The following is a 14,575-nucleotide window of genomic DNA, read 5'->3' as shown; positions in this document are numbered from 1 at the left end:
ACCTCACTCCTCAGAATGTATGAGAACAGCCAGTGGATCTTAGTTACGTCTGCTAAGATCATAGAAAACGCAGGCAGATTCTTCTTCTAATGCTGCCTGAGAACAAACAGCACACTCCGGTGCCGTTTAAAATAACAAACTTTTGATTGAAGAAATAAAACTAAGCTTAAAAACACCACAGCCCTCTCACAACGACCTTATCTTTAGTTAGGTTGCAAGAGAATGACTGGATATGACATGTGAGGGGAGGAGCTATATAGCAGCTCTGCTTGGGTTATCCTCTTGCAACTTCCTGTTGGGGAAGAGATATAATCCCATAAGTAATGGATGACCCGTGGACTGACTACACTTAACAAGAGAAATGAAGATTTATCAGCATCAACCTCTGAGACAGAATCCTCTGAACCATAAGAACCATTATCAGAATCAGAATGATGATGTTCATTTAAAAATTCATCTGAAAAATTAGAAGTTTTAAAAGACTTTTTACGTTTACTAGAAGGAGGAATAACAGACATAGCCTTCTTAATGGATTAGAAACAAAATCTCTTATGTTATCAGGAACACTCTGAGTATTAGATGTTGACAGAACAGCAACAGGTAATGTAACAGTACTAAAGGAAATATCTGCATTTAACAGTTTGTCATGACAAAACAGTACAAACAACAGCTGGAGGAACAGATACCATAAGTTTACAGTAGATACACTTAGCTTTGGTAGCTCCAGCCCCAGGCAGCGATTTTCCAGAAGTATCTTCTGACTCAGTTTCAACGTGGGACATCTTGCAATATGTAATAGAAAAAACAACATATAAAGCAAAATTGATCAAATTCCTTAAATGACAGTTTCAGGAATGGGAAAAAAAATGCCAGTGAACAAGCTTCTAGCAACCAGAAGCAATAAAAAATGAGACTTAAATAATGTGGAGACAATAGTGACGCCCATATTTTTTTAGCGCCAAAAATGACGCCCACATTATTTGGCGCCTAAATGCTTTTGGCGCCAAAAAAGACGCCACATCCGGAACGCCGACACTTTTGGCGCAAAAGAACGTCAAAAATGACGCAACTTCCGGCGACACGTATGACGCCGGAAACAGAATTTTTTTTTTTTTTGCGCCAAAAAAATCCGCGCCAAGAATGACGCAATAAAATTAAGCATTTTCAGCCCCCGCGAGCCTAACAGCCCACAGGGAAAAAGTCAAATTTTTAAGGTAAGAAAAAAATTGATTTATTCATATGCATTATCCCAAATATGAAACTGACTGTCTGAAATAAGGAATGTTGAACATCCTGAGTCAAGGCAAATAAATGTTTGAATACATATATTTAGAACTTTATAAAAAAGTGCCCAACCATAGCTTAGAGTGTCACAGAAAATAAGATTTACTTACCCCAGGACACTCATCTACATGTTGTAGAAAGCCAAACCAGTACTGAAACGAAAATCAGCAGAGGTAATGGTATATAAATAAGAGTATATCGTCGATCTGAAAAGGGAGGTAAGAGATGAATCTCTACGACCGATAACAGAGAACCTATGAAATAGACCCCGTAGAAGGAGATCATTGAATTCAAATAGGCAATACTCTCCTCACATCCCTCTGACATTCACTGCACGCTGAGAGGAAAACCGGGCTCCAACCTGCTGCGGAGCGCATATCAACGTAGAATCTAGCACAAACTTACTTCACCACCTCCATAGGAGGCAAAGTTTGTAAAACTGATTTGTGGGTGTGGTGAGGGGTGTATTTATAGGCATTTTGAGGTTTGGGAAACTTTGCCCCTCCTGGTAGGAATGTATATCCCATACGTCACTAGCTCATGGACTCTTGCTAATTACATGAAAGAAAACAGAGTAACCAACCCTGGTTTTCTATAAAGGGGTTATAAAGGGGTAGCATTGATGTTAGAAGTGAAGCAAAGACCACCTCGCCGTCTACTAACTGCTAAATGCCACCATGACTCTTACTAAAGAGAATTACATGGACGCAGCATAGCCCCAATCCTTGCTTGCAGGGAAAAGTACCCATTAAAGGTTTAAATATCTTCAGACACCATCTTCGCACATTCTCCTGATGTATAAGGCAAAGAATGACTGGGGATTATGGGAAGTAGGAGTGATACTTAACAGCTCTGCTGGGGTGTTCTTTGCCTCCTCCTGGTGGCCAGGAGTTCAATTCCCACTAGTAATTGGAATGGATTTGTGGACTCTCCATGCCATTGGAAAGGCAGATGTTAATTTTCCCAGAAATTTTCTCCACTGGCAGTTTATTGGTTGAATTTCTGAAGATCTGATTCACATGCTATTAGTTTGAGCAACCTTTGATGGGAAAGATTGTATTGAATAACGCTCCTAGGAAAACTGCTTGCTGCACAGGTCATAGTTGGCTTTACTCACAGTTTTTTATCCAACTGAAGGCCTACAGAATGTGCGAAACTTGCTGAGCATGAGCCACAGCCTGTTTTGATTCTGCCACTAGTAAGATGTGGTCTAGATGAAACAGAATACAGTAAAGATGCCCTGTTTGTGAATTTCTGCTATTAAGGGAATTAACACCTTAGTGAACATTCTTGAAACCATGAAAATTACAAAAAAGGGAGTGCCAGTACCAGTCTCCTACTGCAAATCGTTGAAAACATCTGTGATGGGATAAGAAAGGAATTTGGAAGAAAGCATACTTTAGATATATAGATACTAGAGAAGCATTGTCTGGAATAAATTGCGTCACTGTGAGTATGAATTGATCCTGAGGAATCTGACATAAAATGCTGCTGACAATGCTTTTCCTTGAATTTCAAAAGATAACCTGTATGAATCACATCCAAAACCCATATGTTTGGAATCATCAGTACCTGAATAGCCTCGCTTCTACAGGATGAACGGGTACAAGGACCATGATTGTGGCTCAAGGCCTACTTTGACTTTTCCTTTTGTTGCTGAGAAAAACCTCCAAGGGCACAAATGATTTGCTCTTAGAGGAGTTAAACTGAGCACGTTGTCTGTAAAACACAGATGCTGTTCTTCTGAATCTTACTGCTAGAGGGACGATTGGGCTCTTCCCAAATAGTAGTGTAGTATCAGAAGTTAGGTTAAAAAGGTTTAAAATGAATGATGAATCTGCATCCCATAACTTCATCCATAAAGCTCACATAGCCGAACTAGAAGATACCATACTCCTTGCATTGAGTTGTATGTAACATGTCAAGCATAATCTCAGAGAATAAATTCAATAACTGGTGTATATCTGAAAGAAAAGAGGCCTGAAAATAATCAGGTAATGAATATTCATTAGACTTTAATCAACACTGCAGGTTTAGTAGCTGAAAACATTGAAATATGTGGAGAAACAGCACTTTTCTTACGGCTGTACTCACGTAACCCGCCCGAGTCTTCTGTAGGAAATCTTCCTAGATAGGCGTTAGATAGGTGCATCTAGAGTGACAGAATCCTGTAACACACTTAAGCAGAGGACATACTTTATATACTTCATTGAGAACATTTCATTGGAAAATCAGCAGACATTGCAATGTTAGCAGAATACCAGTCAGAGGAAGTAGAAGGCTGTTCTTCAACTCCAAGTGTGTGTCTGATGTTATTAATAAACTCATCAGTATCAGAGTGTGGGAAATCTGTGTCAGCTTTATCAAATTCAGTATCTGAAACTTCACAATCGTGGGAAACAAAGTTAGCAAGTTCGGGACAACATATAAAGCGTCAATTCTTACCTTCCCCAGCAGGCTTGTTACAAAGCACACAGTCATTCGGTAACACAAGATTTCAGGGCCCAAAGCTGAGAGACAGAAAAGATAAAGTAAAATTGTGACGCAGTATCGGACATGGCTCTCCCATTATCAGCGCGCTCTGTCCTTACCCCAGAGTGATCGCGTTTACCTCTTAAATCTGGCAATTTAGATAACACTTCTGTCATAACAGTAGCCATGTCTTGCAAAGTGATTTGTATGGGCCTCCCTGATGTACTTGGCGCCACAATATCACGCACCTCCTGAGCGGGAGGCGAAGGTACTGACATGTGAGGAGAGTTAGTCGGCATAACTTCCCTCTCGTTGTCTGGTGATAATTTCTTTACATGTAAATTTTGACTTCTATTTAAAGTAACATCAATACATTGAGTACATAAATTTCTATTGGGCTCCACATTGGCCTTTAAACATAGTGAACAAACAGATTCATCTGTGTCAGACATGTTTAAACAGACTAGCAATGACAACTAGCAAGCTTGGAAAATACTTCAAATAAATTTACAAGCAATATAAAAAAACGCTGCTGCGCCTTTAAGAAGCACAAAAACGCTATCACAGTTGAAATAACAATGAACCAAATCAGTTATAGCAACCAAATTTTCACAATAAGTGTATACAGTTAGCAGAGGATTGCACCCACCAGCAAAAAGATGATTAACCCCTTAATGCCCAAAAACGGATAACAATTCTATTAATTAACGTTTTTTATCACAGTCAAACACACTGTCACAGGTCTGCTGTGACTGATTACCTCCCTCAAAACAAATTTTGAAGACCCCTGAGCCCTGTGGAGACGTCCTGGATCATGGAGGATTGAATAGGAAGACTGTGACTGAATTTTTACTGCGCAATAAAGCGCTAAAATAGGCCCCTCCCACTCATATTACAACAGTGGGGAAGCTCAGTAAACTGTTTCTATGCAAAGAAAACGATAGCCATGTGGTAAAAATTATGCCCAAGAAATTTATATCACAAAGTACCTCATAAAAAACGATTAACATGCTAGTAAACGTTTTGAATAAATAATTTAAAAGTTATGAAGTGTTATTAATAAGCCTGCTACCAGTCGCTTTTACTGCAGTGAAGGCTCATACATTACTTCAGTATTAACAGTATTTTCTGAGTAAAATTCTATTCCCTAGAAAAATACTTCAGTGTACACACACATTCATCAGCCTGATACCAGTCGCTACCACTGCATTTAAGGCTGAACTTACATTACATCGGTATTAGCAGTATCTTCTCAGTCAATTCCATTCCTTAGAAAATAATTTACTGCACATACCTCCTTGCAGGGGGGCCCTGCATGCTATTCCCCTGTTCTGAAGTTACCTCACTCCCCAGAATGTATGAGAACAGCCAGTGGATCTTAGTTACGTCTGCTAAGATCATAGGAAAACTCAGGCAGATTCTTCTTCTAATGCTGCCTGAGAATAAACAGCACACTCCGGTGCCGTTTAAAATAACAAACTTTTGATTGAAGACATAAACTAAGTTAAAAACATCACAGCCCTCTCACAACGACCTATCTTTAGTTAGGTTGCAAGAGAATGACTGGATATGACACGTGAGGGGAGGAGCTATATAGCAGCTCTGCTTGGGTGTTTCCCTCTTGCAACTTCCTGTTAGGGAGGAGATATAATCCCATAAGTAATGGATGACCCGTGGACTGACTACACTTAACAAGAGAAATAAAAGGTTGAATGAGAAAGGGCTACAGAGCCAGCAATCCTAACAAAGATGTAACATAGGCTGAGGATCCTGGGCACCTACAGCAACAGGGTTGGAAGCGTCACATAACAGTAAAGGGACATTTTCCTGCAAAGCTGCGGAGTCCTCGCAGCGTTTAATTGAGGTCATATTAGCTCTCCAGCATTGGGTCACATAACATCACACTGGGAACATGCTGTCGCCCAAGCCGGTCCTCACAGGACACAATATGCGTGTCTGGAGCATGCCTCCTACCACCAGGATGGACAGTAAGTAGGGAATATGTAAGCAGCTCAGCGAGTACAAACAGTTGCAAGCAGCCTCCAATTAACTTACCAAGGAACCCAGAGAGGGACCCAGACGGACTAGAAAAGGAATAGGCAAGGTAGGCAGTCAAGATACAAGTAAAGCAGTGTGGTTTATTTCCTGTCCATGCCTTCCACGGGGAGGGGTCTCACCTGATAAATAATCGCTGATTTTAAGACACAAAGTTAGTTAGATAATCCCTCTCTAGGAATAAACCATTTATTCACACCACCTTCGTTGTGATCAAGACCCTACGTTTCTTTCTCCTAAACCTGCCTGAAGCAGAGGAAGCCCCTTCAGATGAAGCAATTCTATTTCAATGGAGGAATCTTAACCTCGGAAGGTAAAGATAAATCTAATGTCCCTAGACAAAACATGACTGAACGTTTAGACTCATAAGCTTATGCATTCTCAAGCCGCTGCACAACCAGGTTAAAGGGGTCAGGGAGCCTATGTTGTGCCGCGAATCTGTTTTACAAATTAGGATCCCCTGCAACATGGGGGGGGGACATAGAATCGCTGTTTCCTCTGAACGGAGAGGGTTATAGATGATTGTACTGTGCAGTTGAGAGGGAGACTTTTTGTACATATTGACTGATGCAGGAAGGATAAACTGGTGAGACCATCAGTCAGAGAGCTCTATAGAGTTCAGCTGGATCTACTCAATCAGTTTGTTTTTCTCCCTTCAGTGTGCTCGTGCTTTCTGTAATACTTTTCTGTCTGTGCAGGTTTAACTAAGATTAAAAGCTTTTGCCGATATTTGAGGTTCATTTCATTCCTATGTCCCTTTGATGGAGGATATGTGTTTACGGCACCTTTTGGTTAACCCCTCTCTTTAGCTGGCTTTTTACAGGGGGAATTGTTAGTTTCCCTTAAAATGTGCCTAGTGAAATTGCTTCTCCAAATCCCATTTGTAACCAGTAATATCCAACAGCAACTTCCATGCTCCGGTTTTGGTTCTCAAGTGGTCTTTATTACTAAATGTATTACATTCTAACCCCAGATTATGAGCTATAGCTAACTACAGGTATTGTTCTGTATTCGCTGTTTTCCAAATATATATCTTACTTTTCTGTAAATACCAACCGCAACCAATTAGTAATGTGAGGATACTGTTCTGAGTAATACGTAGTTGTGGCTGAATATATGCTAGACTACTGAATGAGTTGTGGTTATACCATTATGTGTCTTATTTTTATATATAACTGTTCGATTTCTTATTTACTTTTGTTATTATAGTCAGAGACTACCTGTGGGGGTTATATTATACATATGAGGGGCAGGGGCACTAGCTTACTATAAAGGGTACGTAATAAAGCATGTAAGTCTAAGAAGACGTGAAAAACATGGCGGAAGAAAAAGCAAATACAATATATAAGATGGGTAACCTAGAGCAGAGTTTCTTAACCGTGGTCCTCAAGTAACCCCAACAGTCCAGGTTTTCATTATAGCTGAACCAGTGCATAGATTAAATAATCAGTTGATGAGTGAGAGCAGGTTAGTAACCATGGTTACTGATCAGCTGATTACTTCACCTGTGCACTGGTTCAGCTATAATGAAAACCTGGCCTGTTGGGGGTATTTGAAGACCGCGATTGAGAAACACTGGCCTAGAGAATATGTTATATATGCGCATTAGTATCCTCTGCATATAGATTAATCCGCCAGTGGTGAGTGATACTCAATAACCTTGATGTACCTTGGGTGCCAGAAGACTTCTCTGCAAATGTGAGGATTTCCTTACAATACCCAGCACGCTCCTCCTGGGACAGATTCACATCCGCAGCCAACAAGCAGCAAGTTTGTAGGTATCTGTAAGTGGTTAAGGAACTGGGTCATACGGGCATAGGGTGTAGAGGGGACATACGCTAGGCCCAGACAGACAACACTATAACCTCAAACAATCTGTCAGACCATAAACAGTGAGGAACACTCCTAACATGAAAATAAATACCCAGGAATGGTACAGCAAGCGGGGGCAGTTACTGACCGGTGTCACACACAGTGATGGGCACATCAGACAGTTACTGACCGGTGTCACACAGGTATAGGGCACATCAGACAGTTACTGACCAGTGTCACACTGGTATAGGGCACATCAGACAGTTACTGACCAGTGTCACACACAGTGATGGGCACATCAGACAGTTACTGACCGGTGTCACACACAGTGATGGGCACATCAGACAGTTACTGACCGGTGTCACACACAGTGATGGGCACATCAGACAGTTACTGACCGGTGTCACACACAGTGATGGGCACATCAGACAGTTACTGACCGGTGTCACACACAGTGATGGGCACATCAGACAGTTACTGACCGGTGTCACACACAGTGATGGGCACATCAGACAGTTACTGACCGGTGTCACACACAGTGATGGGCACTTCAGACAGTTACTGACCGGTGTCACACACAGTGATGGGCACATCAGACAGTTACTGACCAGTGTCACACACAGTGATGGGCACATCAGACAGTTACTGACCAGTGTCACACACAGTGATGGGCACATCAGACAGTTACTGACCGGTGTCACACACAGTGATGGGCACATCAGACAGTTACTGACCAGTGTCACACTGGTATAGGGCACATCAGACAGTTACTGACCAGTGTCACACAGGTAAAGGGCACTTCAGACAGTTACTGACCGCTGTCACACACAGTGATGGGCACATCAGACAGTTACTGACCAGTGTCACACACAGTGATGGGCACATCAGACAGTTACTGACCAGTGTCACACACAGTGATGGGCACATCAGACAGTTACTGACCGGTGTCACACACAGTGATAGGCACATCAGACAGTTAATGACCAGTGTCACACACAGTGATGGGCACATCAGACAGTTACTGACCAGTGTCACACACAGTGATGGGCACATCAGACAGTTACTGACCAGTGTCACACACAGTGATGGGCACATCAGATAGAGAGAGTTACTGACCAGTGTCACACACAGTAATAGGCACATCAGACAGTTACTGACCAGTGTCACACACAGTGATGGGCACATCAGACAGTTACTGACCAGTGTCACACACAGTAATGGGCACATCAGTCAGTTACTGACCAGTATCACACACAGTAATGGGCACATCAGACAGATGCAGTTACTGACCAGTGTCACACACAGGGATGGGCACATCAGACAGTTACTGACCAGTGTCACACACAGTGATGGGCACATCCGATAGGGGCAGTTACTGACCAGTGTCACACACAGTAATGGGCACATCAGACAGATGCAGTTAAGGACCAGTGTCAAACACAGTGATAGGCACATCAGACAGGGGCAGTTACTGACCAGTGTCACACACAGTGATGGGCACATCAGACAGGGGCAGTTACTGACCAGTGTCACACACAGTGATGGGCACATCAGACAGTTACTGAACAGTGTCACACTGGTATAGGGCACATCAGACAGTTACTGACCAGTGTCACACAGGTAAAGGGCACTTCAGACAGTTACTGACCGCTGTCACACACAGTGATGGGCACATCAGACAGTTACTGACCAGTGTCACACACAGTGATGGGCACATCAGACAGTTACTGACCAGTGTCACACACAGTGATGGGCACATCAGACAGTTACTGACCGGTGTCACACACAGTGATGGGCACATCAGACAGTTAATGACCAGTGTCACACACAGTGATGGGCACATCAGACAGTTACTGACCAGTGTCACACACAGTGATGGGCACATCAGACAGTTACTGACCAGTGTCACACACAGTGATGGGCACATCAGACAGTTACTGACCAGTGTCACACACAGTAATGGGCACATCAGACAGTTACTGACCAGTGTCACACACAGTGATGGGCACATCAGACAGATGCAGTTACTGACCAGTGTCACACACAGGGATGGGCACATCAGACAGTTACTGACCAGTGTCACACACAGTGATGGGCACATCCGACAGGGGCAGTTACTGACCAGTGTCACACACAGTAATGGGCACATCAGACAGATGCAGTTACTGACCAGTGTCAAACACAGTGATAGGCACATCAGACAGGGGCAGTTACTGACCAGTGTCACACACAGTGATGGGCACATCAGATAGAGGCAGTTACTGACCAGTGTCACACACAGTGATGGGAACATCAGATAGAGGCAGTTACTGACCAGTGTCACACACAGTGATGGGCACATCAGACAGATGCAGTTACTGACCAGTGTCACACACAGTGATGGGCACATCAGACAGAGGCAGTTACTGACCAGTGTCACACACAGTGATGGGCACATCAGACAGATGCAGTTACTGACCAGTGTCACACACAGTGATGAGCACATCAGACAGATGCAGTTACTGACCAGTGTCACACACAGTGATGAGCACATCAGACAGATGCAGTTACTGACCAGTGTCACACACAGTGATGAGCACATCAGACAGAGGCAGTTACTGACCAGTGTCACACACAGTGATGGGAACATCAGATAGAGGCAGTTACTGACCAGTGTCACACACAGTGATGGGCACATCAGACAGTTACTGACCAGTGTCACACACAGTGATGGACACATCAGACAGATGCAGTAACTGACCAGTGTCACACACAGTGATGGGCACATCAGACAGATGCAGTTACTGACCAGTGTCACACACAGTGATGAGCACATCAGACAGATGCAGTTACTGACCAGTGTCACACACAGGGATGGGAACATCAGACAGAGGCAGTTACTGACCTGTGTCACACAGTGATGGGCACATCAGATAGAGGCAGTTACTGACCCATGTCACACAGTGATGGGCACATCAGACAGATGCAGTAACTGACCAGTGTCACACACAGTGATGGACACATCAGACAGATGCAGTAACTGACCAGTGTCACACACAGTGATGGGCACATCAGACAGTTACTGAACAGTGTCACACACAGTGATGGGCACATCAGACAGAGGCAGTTACTGACCAGTGTCACACACAGTGATGGGCACATCAGACAGAGGCAGTTACTGACCAGTGTCACACATAGTGATGGGCACATCAGACAGATGCAGTTACTGATCAGTGTCACACATAGTGATGGGCACATCAGATAGAGGCAGTTACTGATCAGTGTCACACACAGTGATGGGCACATCAGACAGATGCAGTTACTGACCAATGTCACACACAGGGATGGGCACATCAGACAGAGGCAGTTACTGACCAATGTCACACACAGGGATGGGCACATCAGACAGAGGCAGTTACTGACCAATGTCACACACAGTGATGGGCACATCAGACAGATGCAGTTACTGACCAATGTCACACACAGGGATGGGCACATCAGACAGATGCAGTTACTGATCAGTGTCACACACAGTGATGGGCACATCAGATAGAGACAGTTACTGACCAGTGTCACACACAGGGATGGGCATATCAGACAGAGGCAGTTACTGACCCGTGTCACACAGTGATGGGCACATCAGACAGATGCAGTTACTGACCAATGTCACACACAGGGATGGGCACATCAGACAGAGGCAGTTACTGACCCATGTCACACCGTGATGGGCACATCAGACAGAGGCAGTTACTGACCAGTGTCACACACTGATGGGCACATCAGACAGAGGCAGTTACTGACCAGTGTCACACACAGTGATGGGCACATCAGACAGAGGCAATTACTGACCAGTGTCACACACAGTGATGGGCATATCAGACAGAGGCATTTACTGACCAGTGTCACACACAGTGATGGGCACATCAGACAGAGGCAGTTAATGACCAGTGTCATACACAGTGATGGGCACATCAGATAGAGGCAGTTACTGACCAGTGTCACACACAGTGATGGGCACATCAGATAGAGACAGTTACTGGCCAGTGTCACACACAGTGATGGGCACATCAGATAGAGGCAGTTACTGATCAGTGTCACACACAGGGATGGGCACATCAGATAGAGACAGTTACTGACCAGTGTCACACACAGTGATGGGCACATCAGATAGAGGCAGTTACTGATCAGTGTCACACACAGGGATGGGCACATCAGATAGAGACAGTTACTGACCAGTGTCACACACAGTGATGGGCACATCAGATAGAGGCAGTTACTGATCAGTGTCACACACAGGGATGGGCACATCAGACAGATGCAGTTACTGACCAGTGTCACACACAGTGATGGGCACATCAGATAGAGGCAGTTACTGATCAGTGTCACACACAGGGATGGGCACATCAGACAGATGCAGTAACTGACCAGTGTCACACACAGTGATGGACACATCAGACAGATGCAGTAACTGACCAGTGTCACACACAGTGATGGGCACATCAGACAGTTACTGAACAGTGTCACACACAGTGATGGGCACATCAGACAGTTACTGACCAGTGTCACACACAGTGATGGGCACATCAGTCAGTTACTGACCAGTGTCAAACACAGTGATGGTCACATCAGTCAGTTACTGACCAGTGTCACACACAGGGATGGGCACATCAGACAGAGACAGTTACTGACCAGTGTCACACACAGTGATGGGCACATCAGACAGAGGCAATTACTGACCAGTGTCACACACAGTGATGGGCATATCAGACAGAGGCATTTACTGACCAGTGTCACACACAGTGATGGGCACATCAGACAGAGGCAGTTAATGACCAGTGTCACACACAGTGATGGGCACATCAGATAGAGACAGTTACTGACCAGTGTCACACACAGTGATGGGCACATCAGATAGAGACAGTTACTGACCAGTGTCACACACAGTGATGGGCACATCAGACAGGGGCAGTTACTGACCAGTGTCACACACAGTGATGGGCACATCAGACAGAGGCAGTTACTGACCAGTGTCACACACAGTGATGGGCAAATCAGAAAGAGACAGTTACTGAGCAGTGTCACACACAGTGATGGGCACATCAGAAAGAGACAGTTACTGAGCAGTGTCACACACAGTGATGGGCACATCAGACAGTTACTGACCAGTGTCACACACAGTGATGGGCACATCAGTCAGTTACTGACCAGTGTCAAACACAGTGATGGTCACATCAGTCAGTTACTGACCAGTGTCACACACAGGGATGGGCACATCAGACAGAGACAGTTACTGACCAGTGTCACACACAGTGATGGGCACATCAGACAGAGGCAATTACTGACCAGTGTCACACACAGTGATGGGCATATCAGACAGAGGCATTTACTGACCAGTGTCACACACAGTGATGGGCACATCAGACAGAGGCAGTTAATGACCAGTGTCACACACAGTGATGGGCACATCAGATAGAGACAGTTACTGACCAGTGTCACACACAGTGATGGGCACATCAGATAGAGACAGTTACTGACCAGTGTCACACACAGTGATGGGCACATCAGATAGAGGCAGTTACTGACCAGTGTCACACACAGGGATGGGCACATCAGACAGATGCAGTTACTGACCAGTGTCACACACAGGGATGGGCACATCAGACAGATGCAGTTACTGACCAATGTCACACACAGGGATGGGCACATTAGACAGAGGCAGTTACTGACCCATGTCACACACAGGGATGAGCACATCAGACAGAGGCAGTTACTGATCAGTCGCACACAGTGATGGGCATATCAGACAGATGCAGTTACTGACCAGTGTCACACACAGTGATGGCCACATCAGACAGAGGCAGTTACTGATCAGTCACACACAGTGATGGGCACATCAGACAGAGGCAGTTACTGACCAGTGTCACACACAGTGATGGGCACATCAGACAGATGCAGTTACTGAGCAGTGTCACACACAGTGATGGGCACATCAGACAGGGGCAGTTACTGACCAGAGTCACACACAGTGATGGGCACATCAGATAGAGACAGTTACTGACCAGTGTCACACACAGTGATGGGCACATCAGATAGAGGCAGTTACTGACCAGTGTCACACACAGTGATGGGAACATCAGATAGAGGTAGTTACTGACCAGTGTCACACACAGTGATGGGAACATCAGATAGAGGCAGTTACTGAGCAGTGTCACACACAGTGATGGGCACATCAGACAGTTACTGACCAGTTTCACACACAGTGATGGGCACATCAGTTACTGACCAGTGTCACACACAGTGATGGGCACATCAGTTACTGACCAGTGTCACACACAGTGATGGGCACATCAGTTACTGACCAGTGTCACACACAGTGATGGGCACATCAGAAAGAGACAGTTACTGAGCAGTGTCACACACAGTGATGGGCACATCAGACAGTTACTGACCAGTTTCACACACAGTGATGGGCACATCAGACAGTTACTGACCAGTTTCACACACAGTGATGGGAACATCAGATAGAGGCAGTTACTGACCTGTGTCACACACAGTGATGGGCACATCAGTCAGTTACTGACCAGTGTCAAACACAGTGATGGTCACATCAGTCAGTTACTGACCAGTGTCACACACAGGGATGGGCACATCAGACAGAGACAGTTACTGACCAGTGTCACACACAGTGATGGGCACATCAGACAGAGGCAATTACTGACCAGTGTCACACACAGTGATGGGCATATCAGACAGAGGCATTTACTGACCAGTGTCACACACAGTGATGGGCACATCAGACAGAGGCAGTTAATGACCAGTGTCACACACAGTGATGGGCACATCAGATAGAGACAGTTACTGACCAGTGTCACACACAGTGATGGGCACATCAGACAGGGGCAGTTACTGACCAGTGTCACACACAGTGATGGGCATATCAGACAGAGGCAGTTACTGACCAGTGTCACACACA

General features: G+C 44.8%; 1 protein-coding gene across 1 annotated transcript in view; it reads right to left on the bottom strand.

Annotated features, from left to right (window-relative positions):
• The window catches only part of TRAPPC10 (trafficking protein particle complex subunit 10), an 837,250-nt gene that overhangs the window by 382,992 nt on the left and 439,683 nt on the right, over window positions 1-14,575 (bottom strand). The window contains exon 13 of the mRNA XM_053705118.1: window positions 7,481-7,593. Within this exon, the coding sequence (XP_053561093.1) occupies window positions 7,481-7,593 (113 nt within the window). The remainder of the gene's footprint in view (window positions 1-7,480; window positions 7,594-14,575) is intronic.

Source organism: Bombina bombina, chromosome 3 (genome assembly GCF_027579735.1).
Source record: "Bombina bombina isolate aBomBom1 chromosome 3, aBomBom1.pri, whole genome shotgun sequence".
In the NCBI taxonomy this organism is placed as follows: domain Eukaryota; kingdom Metazoa; phylum Chordata; class Amphibia; order Anura; family Bombinatoridae; genus Bombina; species Bombina bombina.
This window is presented reverse-complemented; position numbering and strand designations above follow the sequence as displayed.